Genomic DNA, 14,750 nt, shown 5'->3' with positions numbered 1-14,750 from the left:
GTTTGGCTGTACTTTAAGACAAAGCCACAACTATAAAACAAAATAAACTACTGTAGATTTAAATAGACAGTCTTTAGGGAGATTACAGCACCCTACAGATGACAAAGATTGTGTGTTCGTCTTAGAACTGGTGTATATAGCTAAAAACACCATGTCAAAAAAAAGTATTTTATACATGCAAATCATGAGCCAAAGAAAAAACTGTCAGTATTGCTTATTATATATGGCCAGCACATAGTTTGGGAATTAAGTTTGTGTGATCTAAGCCTTCCTACCACATCCCCTTGGCCTCTCTCGGGGCTCACTACGACAACTGTACAAAAGCATTTTTGAAGCCCAAAGTAGGCACCGCCAACTGTCGCAATCTTGGCCACGTGTCACCGCATGTCACTCTCGGATACCCAAAATGGAAAGAGACAGAACGTGGGTGGAGCCAAGGTGCCTGGTTGGTGAAACCACACCCATGTAGCCAAATAATGTGAAAAAAAATTTATATGTTCTTTGATATCTACATAGACGTTATGGCTTTATTAAGCACAAAAAACTATCCAGAGATAGTTGTCCATTTACAACCCTAGGATTTGCCTTTAGAATTAAATGGTCTATAAATAATAAGCTCTTCTCTGATTGGCTATTTTACAGAACAGCTCTTTTGAGTAGCTGTATCAGCTGTATCATGTTTGAGCCTGTATCAGACGAAGATGCCAAGCTTGAGGAATAATCAATTGTTTGGAGATTGTTAAAGCGTCATGAAACACTAACCAACACTTTTTTTAGATATTAACAAAATTAGTTGTGTTGCACATCATAGAATACACAGTTAGTATCTGTTAATTTTAACATTAAAAGAAAACTGGTAAATTTTTAGCTTTTTTGTGATATTTTTGTCTTCCGGGTTTAAACTCCATATCGTGTAAACATCACAGGGCTATGACGTGGCAAATTACTGCAGTACATCATGACCGTCAGTGTCTCATTATTATTTAGAAGATAACATGTTCTTATCCAAGCGGAGACATTTCGCTTTTGTGTGTGCGCACGTGCATGTGCTCCGTGCCCCAGGTCAGCCGGGGGAGGGTTGTCTGTGGCTCAGGATAATCGCACATGGATATGGTTCTGAAGAAAATTTATAAAATATCATATTCGTTTAATTATTTCTGTAATACTGCTCATCTTAGTAAATCTAGCTTATATCAGTTGCCCCGCCCACTCATCGCCGTTCTTCTCAAAGCGTCCATGCCCATTTAAATAGCATTTTTCAAAATGATAGTGAGGTAGACTGGAGCTGAAACAGTGAGGGTTTCATGACGCTTAATGGACTTTTCCGAGTGGTAAGTTTGTATTTTTTTTTAGTATGGACCTGCAAAACATAACTGTAAAGTCAAAAGCAGAACTTCAGCCTAAACGCTAGCATATAGCATTAACTAGCATATAACGCTAACTTAGCAGTCACAACTTTTTTTTAACATTGTAACAACATTGTAATTAATTTAATGTGTCATTTAATATTGGGGGCGTATATCACAACTGTAACATCACAGTTGGTGTTATGTGGAGATTGGCCTTTGTTTTATTTATGTGCCCTTATGAGCATCTTGTGGCGATCATTATCTGATGACATCAGCTAGACAGCTTGGGCGGGAGCATCTGTTAACTCCACCCCCCAACTGTCAGTCAGCTCCAGTTCTATTTCTGAATGAAACGCCTACTTATATAGACCTAATCAAAGCACAGTGAAAAACACAAACCATCCCACTATTTTACTCACGTGATATTCTGTTTCACTTGAAAATACGTCACAACACGGAAGTAAAGTCGATCGCGACTTCCAGCTTACAGGGACTTTAAGGCTTAATATAATTTAAATGAGTAAGTTACAAAATCACAGTTGTCATGTAGGGCAAAATTAACTATATAAACCAAAACCACTTTTTTGTAGAGTTGGTAGAGCATTACATTAGCAGGGCAAAGATCAAGAATCTGATCCCCAGGAAACACACATACTGATAAATAAATATATGGTTTAATGCACTGTAAGTCACTTTGTATAAAAGCTTCTACCAAATGCATACATGTAAATATAACACGAATGTTCGATCACTCAGCCCCATGCATGCAAGAGAAAGACATTGGGGACTCTAACAGCAAGAATGTCTGCCAGAATGATATCATTTTCTAATGTCAGCTTTTTTTCAATATTTTATCAAGATTGGTGAGTGTGGGACATTGTCTCTAGGGTCCAGACAGAAGAAGATGTCCCCATTTACAGATCTAAAAATAGCCTCCCCTAAGCCACGATCTCATTAAGAGGAGAAGGACCGCATGCACGGGCACGAGCCAGAGTCAACCGCAGTCTTGCCACACAATCTGAATAGGGCGGCTGACATTACTATAAGCCAGCAGCGGAGGTCCATCAACGAGTTGGGGAGGGGATGGGTGTAGACCATGGGAAGCTTTTGGTGTTCCAACAAAAACACGCTCTCTGTTTTTCCCACATACTCAGAAAAACAACCTCCTCATGTGAAAGGATGCCAGACACATGAGTTTTTTTTTAACGTGCTCTAACGTCATTTAGTCATCCAAGAATATTGTTGTGCACCGCAGACTGTTCTGGAGTAGGATGTTGCATGTAATAAAACCATCTAGTTGTTTAGTTACATGTCATTAACCCACATACCGCATGAGATGGGACAAATGAGAACAAAACAGGGCTTACAAAAGAGCACGACAGCTCCAGGCTCTGGGTGTCGACAAGCCTGATGACAGTAGAGATGTATATACCAGTAAAGCAGCACAGCCAATCACAGACCAGTGGGCTGTAACCACTATACACCCCTACCTCCTACAAGTTACATTTTACAATTTGGACCCTTATATCAGAAATGTTTGGTTAAATAGTTTATGCATTCCATTTGCCAAAAGCTTTTTATCCAAATCAACCATTAAAACACACAAAAAAAACTAAAACCTGTCCAAAACGTGCATTTTTATGTTATGCCATCCCTTCAGAACTGTCCTTTCTGTGACCCTCTATGGATCCAGAAGGTGTTGATTCCTCTAATGGGAATCTGATAATCCTGCTGTGGGTGTGATGGAGAGCAAAAGTTCACCTGGGCTTCACTCAGGGCTGCTGGCTACGGCTTCAGCTCTGACACATGTACTAGGCCTACGACAGCCCACGTGTAACACAATATGAAAGGCAAGGACGAGGTAAACGGCAATCCCCCATTGTTTGGGTGAAAATGGGAGGAACGGACGGTGAAAAACTTCAAATGAATGCTTTGAAGCCTCACAAGGCCACAGCAGTTGTTAGCATTTGTCTAGAGATGAAGAGCAGTGGCTGAACAGTGCCAACATAAAAAGATTTAAATGGATCTGATGTGGAAAAACTTAAAATTTCTGCTGATTTGTGAGAAATTTGGTAACATACATCATATCCTGCTTGGTGCTTTCCGATGATACCCCAGACAGGGAAAGACTCTGGACAGGTGGCCAGATTATCAAGAAAAACAATCCTCAAATCTGCAATTCTTTAACTTTTGCCACGCTATAGCCATCTCGGTTTAAAACATAAACTTCCAAATTACTTTAGGTAACCGTCTTTTACGCTTTTACGATAATTCTAGCTTAATTCAAGCTCAAATTAAAAACCATTACTATAATGCTGCGCACACACCAAACGCGAAGCATCGCATTCCTCGCTCTAAATTACATGGGGGAATATTTTCAATTTGCGTTAAGACGCGTTGGAGGCAAATTGCACGTGTTTTCGCTGCAATTGCGCTGCCCAATTCGCATCGGCCCATGCATGTTCACCTCTATTTGCGTCTTTGCATGTAATCTACATCATGCAAATCATTGAATTTACGTTCAATGCGTAGTGAGTACGTCCCATAATGCTGCATACACACAAAACGCGAAGCATCGCATTCCTCGAACTAGATTACTTGCGGAATTTAACTTTGTGTCATGCAAATTTTTTACTCTAGTTAAATATTTGCAACTTGCACGAAGACGTGTTTGAGGTGAATAGCGCATGTTTTTGCTGTAAATGCGCCACCCAATTCATGTCATTCACATCAACCATGTAAGTTTGCGTTTTGAATTGACTTTCTATGTAATCTACTCGCGTATGGTGTGTACACCCCATAATGCTGCGTTCAGACCAGCCACGGTAGAGACCAGCCGCGGTAGAGGCATCATGTGCGAGTGATTTAAGTGTTAAGTCAATGTGAAGACGCGTTGACGAGATTCCTCCACATATGGCACGTATTGAGCGTTGCCGCGGGAAACGCGCACGTTGAACATTTTTTACTTTGCCAGAAAAACGCACCACGCCAATCAGGAGCTTGCTCTAGTAGTGACGTGATTACAGAAAGCGAGCGGAGTCACAGAAGCCCCTCCCATGACGTGAATTTCTGCATGAATGTCTTGATGACTAGAATTTCACTCGCGAATGAAGTGGGTAAACTCAAAATGTTCAAGCGGCAAACTAGATGCGGTAGGCGTGAATTTGACGCCTCAAATGCGGCTGGTGTGAACCCATGGTAAGGTAAGAACCCATGGTAAGGTAAGAAGACAGTTTTAAACACTGACTGTTTATGTACTTGTAAGCTATAGATTGCACCTTTAATCAGTAAAATATAATCAAATGAGATTGATTGCCTTTCATTTGCCAAGTATTAAAATAACTAGATTATCCAATGTTGGCAGCATTTATTAAAACATGTTAAAATATCCAGGAAAAAATAATAGTGAGTGACACATACCATTTCCATGCTACTGGAAACGCCTTTCACTTACAAAATATAACATGCAAATGAATGACTGCTAATAGTTGTTTCGCTCACCTCCTGTACGCCCCTGGCCCACCTGTACTGCGGGGTGCAGGCTGCCCTCATTGTTGAGCAGGTGAGGCAGGTGGTGGTAGATATTCGGCACCTGGAGAGGCTTCCTATGAGCCAACTCCTTCAATAACTTCTGTGTCTCATCTGTAGAAAAAGCACAGCAAAACGTTCAGATCAAATCTAATTCAGCAGAAGCATTGGAGAAATCTGCATACATAAACTTTTGACATTTAAAAATATTATTAAATTATACAACATACATTATTTTAATAAGGTTTATCCAAAACAACAGCAAATTTTAATACTGCAATAAAACATTCAGTTACCGATCTATTATGGTTGGAAACATGCGGAGGTGGTTTACTGTATGCGGACTAAATGTGACCATGGACCACAAATAAGCTGCATGGTTATATTTGTAACGATAGTCAACAATACACGTTATAAGCCAAAATTAAAAATCCTTATGATATAAAGTAAAGATCATGCTCCATGAAGATATTTTGTACATTTCCTACTATAAATATATTTAGAATCTTAATATCATTAGTAATGTGCTAGTAAGAACTTTCTCAATATTTAGAATTTTGCAACCCTCAGATTCCAGTTGTATCTCTGCCAAATATTGTCCTATCCTAACAAACCATAAACCAATGACCCTTATGATTGTTTTTTGGTCTAGAGTCACAAATCAGGACAAAAAAAAACATTCTCATGGAGAAACTGCATCACCTAAGACTCATGTTTGGCTTGGAGTGTAAATGTCTTTTTGTTTTGAGAGATTTTATTAAAAGTTTCAAGACACTCATTTATAATTTGTCTCCTTACCATATAATTTATATTAGGGATGGGACGGTATGAAAATTTCATATCATGATTATACTGACCAGAGTTACCACGGTTATCAATATTATCATGCTGTTGTTTTCAATGAAATGGAAATGTTTTATTTTTGAAAATCACAATTAATTATATGTCATGTCCCTGAAATTATTTCTGCGGTAAAAAAATAAATAAATCTGTCTAATAAGTTTACCGTGAATGAATACAATACATTATCCCTTAAATGCCTTCTTATGCAAAAAACTATTTTGCATGTGCGTGCCTGCGTCAAACTGATTCTGGCTGGACAGGATTTACCACGAGTTTTTAAAATCACGGTAATCAAACAAGGTTTTAATGGTAATTAAATTTTAAACGATAATACTAACCGTCAGGTCGTTTTATGGTGGTTAATTGTGAAACATGTAATCGTCCCATCCCTAATTTATATGTATTTACAGTTATAACTATAAATACAAAAGCACTTTTTAAGACAACTCTATGATATGGGAATGCCACCATGAGCGATATTGGTTTTAAGCTCAATTTCTAGAAGAATATATCTTCTGTTTTTAACAAACCAAGGCACCGTTTTTCAAAGGTGAGTATTTTTAGGCAGATTGAAGCCCCCAAGTTTAGTAAAGAGCTTTGTGAAAAAATGTTAATGGTAAGAGTTTAAAATAAACAGAACAAAGCTGCCTTCCAATGCAATACACTTAGGATCTGTTACTTGTAGTGTTGTCACATTTTCAGTTTTGAGGGGGGACTCTGCATAATTCTGTATTAATGGACTAATTCTGTAGTTAACACAAAGTGACATTTCATTGGAGCACTTAGAAAAAGTTTGCAATTCTTAACATTAGTTAAAATTAACTAACAATTTAACTTTCTTATAAAATAATAATATTTGTTAAAGTGATACTCCAGCCAAATATCCAAAGTACCCCATTATGTATTCCCCCTCAAGCAATCAGATACATATGTTCATCATCTTTCAGATGAACACATTTGGAGTTATTTTAGTAAATGTCATTGCTCTTCCAAGCTTTATAATGGTAGAAAACAGGAATCAGGGAACAACTTCTGACTTTAAGCAGCAAAACAGTCAATTCATCCTTTACAAAAGTAATCCACATGGCTCCAAGTGGTTAATAAAAGGTCTTCTGCTGGTAATTGTTTTAACTTTGTATAAAAAAATATACATATTTTGAACTTTAAAACCGTAATAACTAGCATCTAGTAACAACGCCATCTTGGAATCAGCCTTGTGGATAACTTACGTGAAGGATGGATGCACTTTTTGGGCTTTAAAGTGAGAGGCTGTTACCTAATCCCTGTTTTTGCCCATTTATAAGCTTAGCAAATCAAGGACATTTACTAAAATAACTCCAAATGTGTTTGTTTAAAAGATGATGGACATATGTATACATCATGGGACATTTTTAATATTTGGCTGGAGTATTGCTTTAATGTTAGTTAATGGCTATACACTTCTTTAAGTGCATTAACTAAATGTTAACAGTTACAACTTTTCATTAAAGGCTGGCATTAACACAAACAAAGATACTACTAAATGCTGTATAAGTATTCTTCACTGTTAACAAACGTTAACAAATACCCAATACTTTTTGTGTATAGAAAACCGTATAGCCGATAAACAAAGTAATCATTTAATTTTGTATAGCAAAGTCAAACATGAGAAGTTAATGCATTAAAAATAAAAATGAGTGATGCCAACCAAATCTTTAATGAACATAGAAGCATCCAATAACCTGAGAAATTGGAGAGAGCATCTTTGCTGCCATTGGTCTCTGCGATGGCGCGTCTGAACTGTTCGAGGATGTTGTTGAGCTCAGATGAGCGCTGGAGGGTTCGGTGCTCCGCCACACGCAGTCGCTCCCTCAGAGCATGAAACTCCCTCTGGTAAGCTACCAACTTTTCTAAAGAAAAAGGAGAAAGAGACAGAATATTACGTCTGACTGAAAACATGAATTTATCGGTTTGTCATCCTTCAAGCAGCAGCAAAACCAACAACTGTCACACAAAGAAGCACCAAACACAAGCCATTCCAATGTATTTCCTTCTAGAGCTTTAGCACTCACAATTCAATTCAATTTATTTATTTATAGAGCACTTTCACAATTGTTAATAGTTTCAAATTAATGAGAGCTTTAGAGGGTTCAAATATTCTTGACATACTTTTCAAATACGTCTGATTTTTAATATTTAATATTGTTTAAAACATACAACATATTTGCCAAGATTGTTCTCCTTTTGATAGGCATCATTATTGTATCTCAGACCACTCATTTATGTGTTTTGTTTAAATCAACCTACAAATCACTTTTTCATACAAATGCATATTAAGCTAAACAGAAAAAAGTACATCAACATAGATTTTTTTACACTTCTTTAAATGATTTATGACAGTTAAGCATGCTTCATGCAGTGAATGAACAGGCATCTGTTTAGCAGCATGAAACTAATGAACTTGCATCGATAAAGATAAGCAATTGCTGTAAGTTGGGGGTTGCGCAAAAATAAGCTTCTAAGCGCAGAGAAGCTATCAAGTATCTAAAGTCAGCAAAACCGTTAATGTCAGGAAGCAGACCTGCTTGACTTTTCCTGGTTACCTCACAGTTTCTGAGAGACATGTGGTTCCAGGAAGAGTATCTGTCTGTTGCTTATATGAAGAAAAACAGACAGACAGAAAGACGGCTAGATTCTGGTTTGAGACATTGCCAGTGGGAAGTATCCTTCTGCTAGAGGAGATTAGAAATGGGTCATACCACCTACTGTATTTGCAGAGTCAACATGCTATGAACATTTCAAAGATGCTTTAAAGATGAATGAAGCTTAATGTGTTTACCCTACAGACAATGAAGAACTGTGAGAGCATTTTTATCGGAGGGGGCATTTACACCACAACGTTTTCAACGATAAACGTTTATTTTGTGAGATGTGGCTGTTTGTTTGCATGATAATGGCATTTTGGTTTTTTAGACGTTTAAACAACGCGGTAGTTCTGTCACCTACAAACACGTAAAAATCCTCATAACTTTATGCTTCACTTAATCCGTCAGTGAATATAACACTCAATTATCCATGTTTCCCACGTGAGGTCACGCAACTGGCAATGCTGACCCCGCCTTGACGCAGTGATTCACAGGGTGGGGGCGTGGGCAGCTCAGAATGCATTTTCAATTGAATTTTGCTACATCCATTGCGCAATATGTAAATGAAAATGCAATCCCATGGGTCCTACCCTGAAATGAACATTTTTCTAATTACATTTAAATGATCATTTTGCTACATTTTTAGCTTGACCATGTTAAACACATCTTATCAGTTTAGGTAATACATTTCCAATTTAATTTTGCAACAAAAAAAAAAAAAAAAAAATGAGTTTCAATTTCAACAAACCACAATCATTGCGATCAGTGTTTGCATTTCATCAGCTCATTTGCATTTTAAATGACACATTTGTTCGCACCTACAAACTGGCAATTTTAACATGTTATAATAAATTATCTGTTGGGCATTTTGAGCTAAAACTTCACATACGCACTCTGAGGACACCAAAGACTTATTTACATCTTAAAAAAAAAACATAACACATACATATTTTGTCCAACAAGGTAATCTGCACAGATGAATACAAACAAGATAAATATAGCATATCTGTGTAATCCAGGACCTTTTTGACATCGTTGTCATTTATACAGGAAATTTTTCTAAAACTCAGGGGAAAAGCTTTTCATTTTTTACTATTGGTGTCATTTAAACATAGCCTGACTGATACAAAACCTCTTCTACGTTCAATCAACTTCCATTTCTCCAAAAGTTCATGGTTTAAATCCTGCAGTTGATGTTCATGTACATTTTTCTATGAAAGCGTCAATGTTTTTCTGTCAAAATGTTAGACTGTCTTCATATAGATGGGAGCATGATGATCGATTTGAACTTTTCCCATTGCATCTAGATCTACTTGGGGCCACTACATGTTTCTAAAAGGATTTCTTTTATATCCAAAATTACTGTATTTTATTCATCAGCAACCTTTTCATGCTGTCTACTGCCTTTATAGGCAGCCTTATAAAAGTGTCTAATTTCTTTACAAAGGCAGCAACTCTATACATAACAAAGAGTGATAGTATAAATATATAAATAAAGAATCATGATTAATCCATTCAAAGTTAACAACTACTATCATGTCTTTTTTATATTACTGATCTAAAGTGGAAGTGTCACCCAATTCCTCTGTGGTTTAGACAGACAATCATCCAGTGCTACAAGGGAAATTCTCATATTCCCAAAAGTATTGACTTCATCATGTAGGACAGTAAAAGCACCCTATTCACCAATAACATAAGGATCAAATGGCATGTTTGTTAGCAGACCACCTGAAAAACCTTAAGATTGTGTAAACCTTAGATGGTGTTTGCAGTAAATAAAGCAGGAGGCATTTAACCTACATACAGATATGTAGTGACTGTATAATAATCCACATGAAAATATGCACACATTTCAAATAAAGAAAAAGATGATGCAGAGCTCATGTGCAAAAGATGAAGAGGAATGTAGCTGCTAACATCCTTAAAGGGATAGTTTACACAAAAATGAAAATTATTTTATCATTTACTCCAGTGGTTCCCAACCTTTTTAGCCCTAAGTACCCCCACAGCCCTATCAGTAAGGCTCAAGTACCCCTTCATCGAAACTTAACCAAAGTTGTGTTTTAAAGACAAATAATTAGTAATATTAATTAATTAATTCATTTTAAACATTAAAGTAAAAAGGACTGACTGATGAAGCATGTTTATTTCAACAAACCACTATCATTGCGATCAGTGTTTGCATTTTATCAGCTCATTTGCATTTTAAAAGATGCAAATTTTGCTCAGGCCTACAAAATGGCAATTTTGACATACTATAATTAATTATCTATAGGGTTTTTTGAGATAAAACTTCACATACGGACTCTGGTAAAGCCAAAGATTTATTTTACAAATTAAAATATTTCATCATATGACCCCTTTAAGGCCCAGATTTATTAACGGCTTGCGCAAACCATCATTTTGGCGTTAAATAACGACTGAACTTACTAAAGACACGCAGTAGATATTTAGCTCTGAAAAGGTGTTATTTTTGCGGCCTTATTGCATATGCATTTGTGAAAGTTTTCCTTTTAGAAGGAACATTAATGGGAGGATAATATTACATTTCGCCAGAGGAACATACTTTTTTTTTAAATATATATAATTTGCCATGCTATGTTTAATTTGCTGGAGAAAAGAGAAGTAACGAGGAGAAGTTAAATCAGGTATTTCAAAACTTCTTTTAACCCTTCATCTTTCGTCCTCTGGTTCTTAGTGTACTTTTACTTAGCTGGAATTTCACACTCCACAGTCCGCATTTTCATTGCGATGTCCTGCGGAGTTCTCTTATTTGCGACCCTGCACTAATTTGCGGAGCTCTTAGTAGATTGCAATGGTCATTATGAAAATGTGCTTATGTCATTATTGTGCCTTTGTATTTTATTTGCGCCTTTGTAGTAAATCGCACGCAAATTGTCGCAGGTTTGGAATTGAGCTCTAACGTCCTTTTTAGTAAATGCCCTAAATTTACTAAAATCTTAATTTAAGTTACTGATAATTAAAATGTGCAAATAAGTTAAATAATTATGTTCAAATATAAAGAGAAATAAAATGTGTTAAGACATTCACTATAAATACAAAAGACATCAAATATGTTAGCCAAAAACAATGCAAATATTTTTCTGCATCATTTGAAAATGCAAAGGCAGCGGGAATGAATATCATTATTTGAACATTATTTATAGTTAATACATTTTGTGTCTTTAGAAACTACTCAGGTTCCTTGAAAATAGTCAGATGTTCTTGAGTTGGCCATCGCTATTGCGTTTTGGAGCATGCAGGGCATTTACTCACGACGGGTGAATAATATTAATGATAAGATTAAAATTACATTTAAAGTAGTCCTTTTTACAATGCTTTCCTCACAAAAATCAATCTTAGGTCAATGACTGGACAAACGAAAGACATTTTTATTAAAAGTAAATGAGATCACAGCAAAATCTAAATCTTTTCGCGTACCCCCTGGAAACTCTTCACGTACCCCCTGGGGTACGCGTACCCCTGGTTGGGAATCACTGATTTACTCAACCTTATGTTGTTCGAAACCTGTACAAGTTTCTTTCTTTGTTGAACACAAACTGAGACATTGAATGATGGGTAACCACACTGTTGACTACTGTAGCCATACACACTAAACCCCAGGTTAACTGAATCCTGGGTTTTCTGTTTCACACTATTCATACTTAACCAGGGGTTAAGGGTAGTGTGCGTGATTTAAAAAAATGCTTACATTAGCCTACTAGCACTTGAATCACGATCCCACCCTCTATTTAAATCGACAACCAAAACCACGTCTCCTCCAAAACACATGAACATGCACAGTCTAAGCCCACATCTGATATCTCGGACTATAGATATATATGTAAACAGATGCTACATTTGGCAGTGTTGGACACAGAGTGCATACTTAGTTTCACGTTTGCAACACACAGTTTTTTTCCGGTGCTAATGTTAACAGATAAGAGCATTCACAATGCACATGCTCGCCATCACAGATGTAGAGTTGAAGCAGCAGTGTTGCAATCGTTTCAGTGCCAAGCCAATGCAGCATCTATCCATAGTATCTAAGGCACGAACTACTGATCTACTCAATCAACTGTGAGGCTGTTTACACTAGGGCTGTCACTTTTTATTCGATATTCGAATATGCATTCGAACATGATGTGAAATATCCGTATTCGAACTTTAAATAAACTATCCGGTTTTTTAAATGCCATATGTAACACATTTTTTACAGTAACACCTCGTAATAGGAAGGAGGTTGAGAGTGAGACCGACGACGGCAACTGTGCGCAAGAGAGGGTATCAAATTGGACCAACATGAACCTAATGTGCATGTCAAGATAGAATTATAGTTTGTATATAAAATGACATATTAATGTTTATAGTGTTAAATATTATAGCAGAATAAAAGCTTGTGTTAATACGTTCGCATTATGAAATTAGCATGAATGAAGATAATTTTATTATTTTTACAACGCAATGTAAACTTTATATTAAACAACAACAGCATTTGTCTTGTAAACGGATTTTAAATGATCATGTGCTGACTGTCACGCGTCACATAGACGACAGAGTCAAGTGAGATCTGCTTAACTCTGCGGTAAGTTTAATTTCATCTCAAATATCAAAGGGTTTGTGCTCTCTATCATTGAAAACGGGCGAGCAAACAGCACGCGCAGGGTTAATGTACTCTCCACTGACGGCTCACAAACGCGTGAGATAGGCTATGTATGTATGTGTGCTTGTTGTCAATGAGATTACTTCTCACAAACACGCTCAAGCGCGGGATATGTGTGCTTGTCAATGACGGGCATTAAATCCGCAGAATTCCGCAGTTTTCTTCCGAAATCTGCGGGCGCGAATTCCGTTTGGGCTCCTATACTCCTGCTGCTGTTTAAGTTGTCATGTTATTGTCTGTAACTGTTCTGAATCGTTTTTCATATATAAGTTTTGTATTCATACGTTGATAACCTGCTGTTTCAAACATTAAGTAAAAAGGTAATCCAGACAGCCCAGTTTATGACTGTCACTGTTAATAATCTTGTGATTGAATCACTTTTTTCTCAAAAGTGACAGCCCTAGTTTACACTTGGCATAAACATGCATTTTCGTCAATCCGATCACAAGTGGATGATGTTAATGCCAGGTGTAAACGATGTTCAAGACGTTTTGACTTACAACCACATTCAGAGATAGTGAAAAAACACTTTAGATCGGATTGCTTTTGTAGTGTAAACGCACATGTGGTTGAATATGTTCGAAAAGCCACCAGACCGCCTTCTCTCCGCCCATTTATCTAATCTGAGGTACTGAACACATTTTATTATTTTAGAACATTCCCAAGCCCACAACAAATGCAGGTGAAACTTCTTTGTGTTTGTTTACTAGGACTCTTTCTCCATCTCATGCATTATTTATGATTTCATGCCAGCATCATATTATACGTAAATTTGCACTGATCTATAAACCAACCATGAAGGACACTCCGGCCTTAAATCACCATTAGCCTAGTGTTTGTCTCAGCCGTACAAAGTCCATCTAATATCCTGACAGACTGCAGCCTCTAAATGGATTAGCACATAAACTGTTGCACATCCACTTAATCTTGTTATCTTCTTCCCTACCCCTCCTTCCTGCCTCTTTTCTGTTTCTCTTGTTTATCTCAGGCTATAATCCAGAGGTACTGCACACATATAAAAAGTGCCTTTGATGGATGGGCCAGTGGGTCAGTGTAGTGTCTATGAATTTTGGTAAAACTGACACATCGTCCAATTACACTGTCTGTGTGTCTACCGAATGAACAACTACAAGAAAAATAACTATAATCCAACACTGAACTGATTTTAAAATTCTGTTGTTCCTTCTGTATTCCTTTACAGGCTAACAAAACCGACATTGCCTAGATGCACAATGTTGTATCACCAAAATAACATGACCCCTATATTTTTAGAAATTGAAAGTTTGCCAAAAATTACAACTTATAGTCCAAGCAGGATATGCCAGAAAGACCTGCTTTTTACTGGTACTGAAGGTACTGGGTAGATTTAACATCACTTAAATAAAAGAAATTAGTCAAAATTGCCCTTAAATCCAAGTAATCATATTAAAATAAGTATTATGGAAGCCAACATGAAATGGCATATTTAATATTAATAAGAAAGATAAATGATATTTGCATGCAAATAAGTATAATATGCTGTTGCAAGAAATCGTTTAATTTCATATTTACATGCACTGATGTATCAAGCATAAGATAAGGCACATAAAATAAACTATTTTAAAGTGACCATAGTATTAGTAAAGGCCTAACAAGCCTAATATTTTGGCACAATGCACATGTATAAACCACAAATATTTCTGAAATGTGCCACTGGCTCTCAAGTATCGAGTCAAACATGTTATAGGGGAGAGCGGGGCACAA

The 14,750-nt window shown here is 36.8% G+C and overlaps 1 protein-coding gene across 1 annotated transcript in view; it reads right to left on the bottom strand.

Moving 5' to 3' along the window:
- mgat4a (alpha-1,3-mannosyl-glycoprotein 4-beta-N-acetylglucosaminyltransferase A) overlaps positions 1-14,750 on the bottom strand; it is a 72,895-nt gene that overhangs the window by 33,437 nt on the left and 24,708 nt on the right. Inside the window, exons 3-4 of the mRNA XM_065292893.2 lie at positions 7,442-7,609; positions 4,851-4,991 (exon numbers count right to left, since the gene is read on the bottom strand). Coding sequence (XP_065148965.1) covers positions 4,851-4,991; positions 7,442-7,609 — 309 coding nt within the window. The remainder of the gene's footprint in view (positions 1-4,850; positions 4,992-7,441; positions 7,610-14,750) is intronic.

Source organism: Paramisgurnus dabryanus, chromosome 15 (genome assembly GCF_030506205.2).
Source record: "Paramisgurnus dabryanus chromosome 15, PD_genome_1.1, whole genome shotgun sequence".
NCBI classification, from domain to species: domain Eukaryota; kingdom Metazoa; phylum Chordata; class Actinopteri; order Cypriniformes; family Cobitidae; genus Paramisgurnus; species Paramisgurnus dabryanus.
This window is presented reverse-complemented; position numbering and strand designations above follow the sequence as displayed.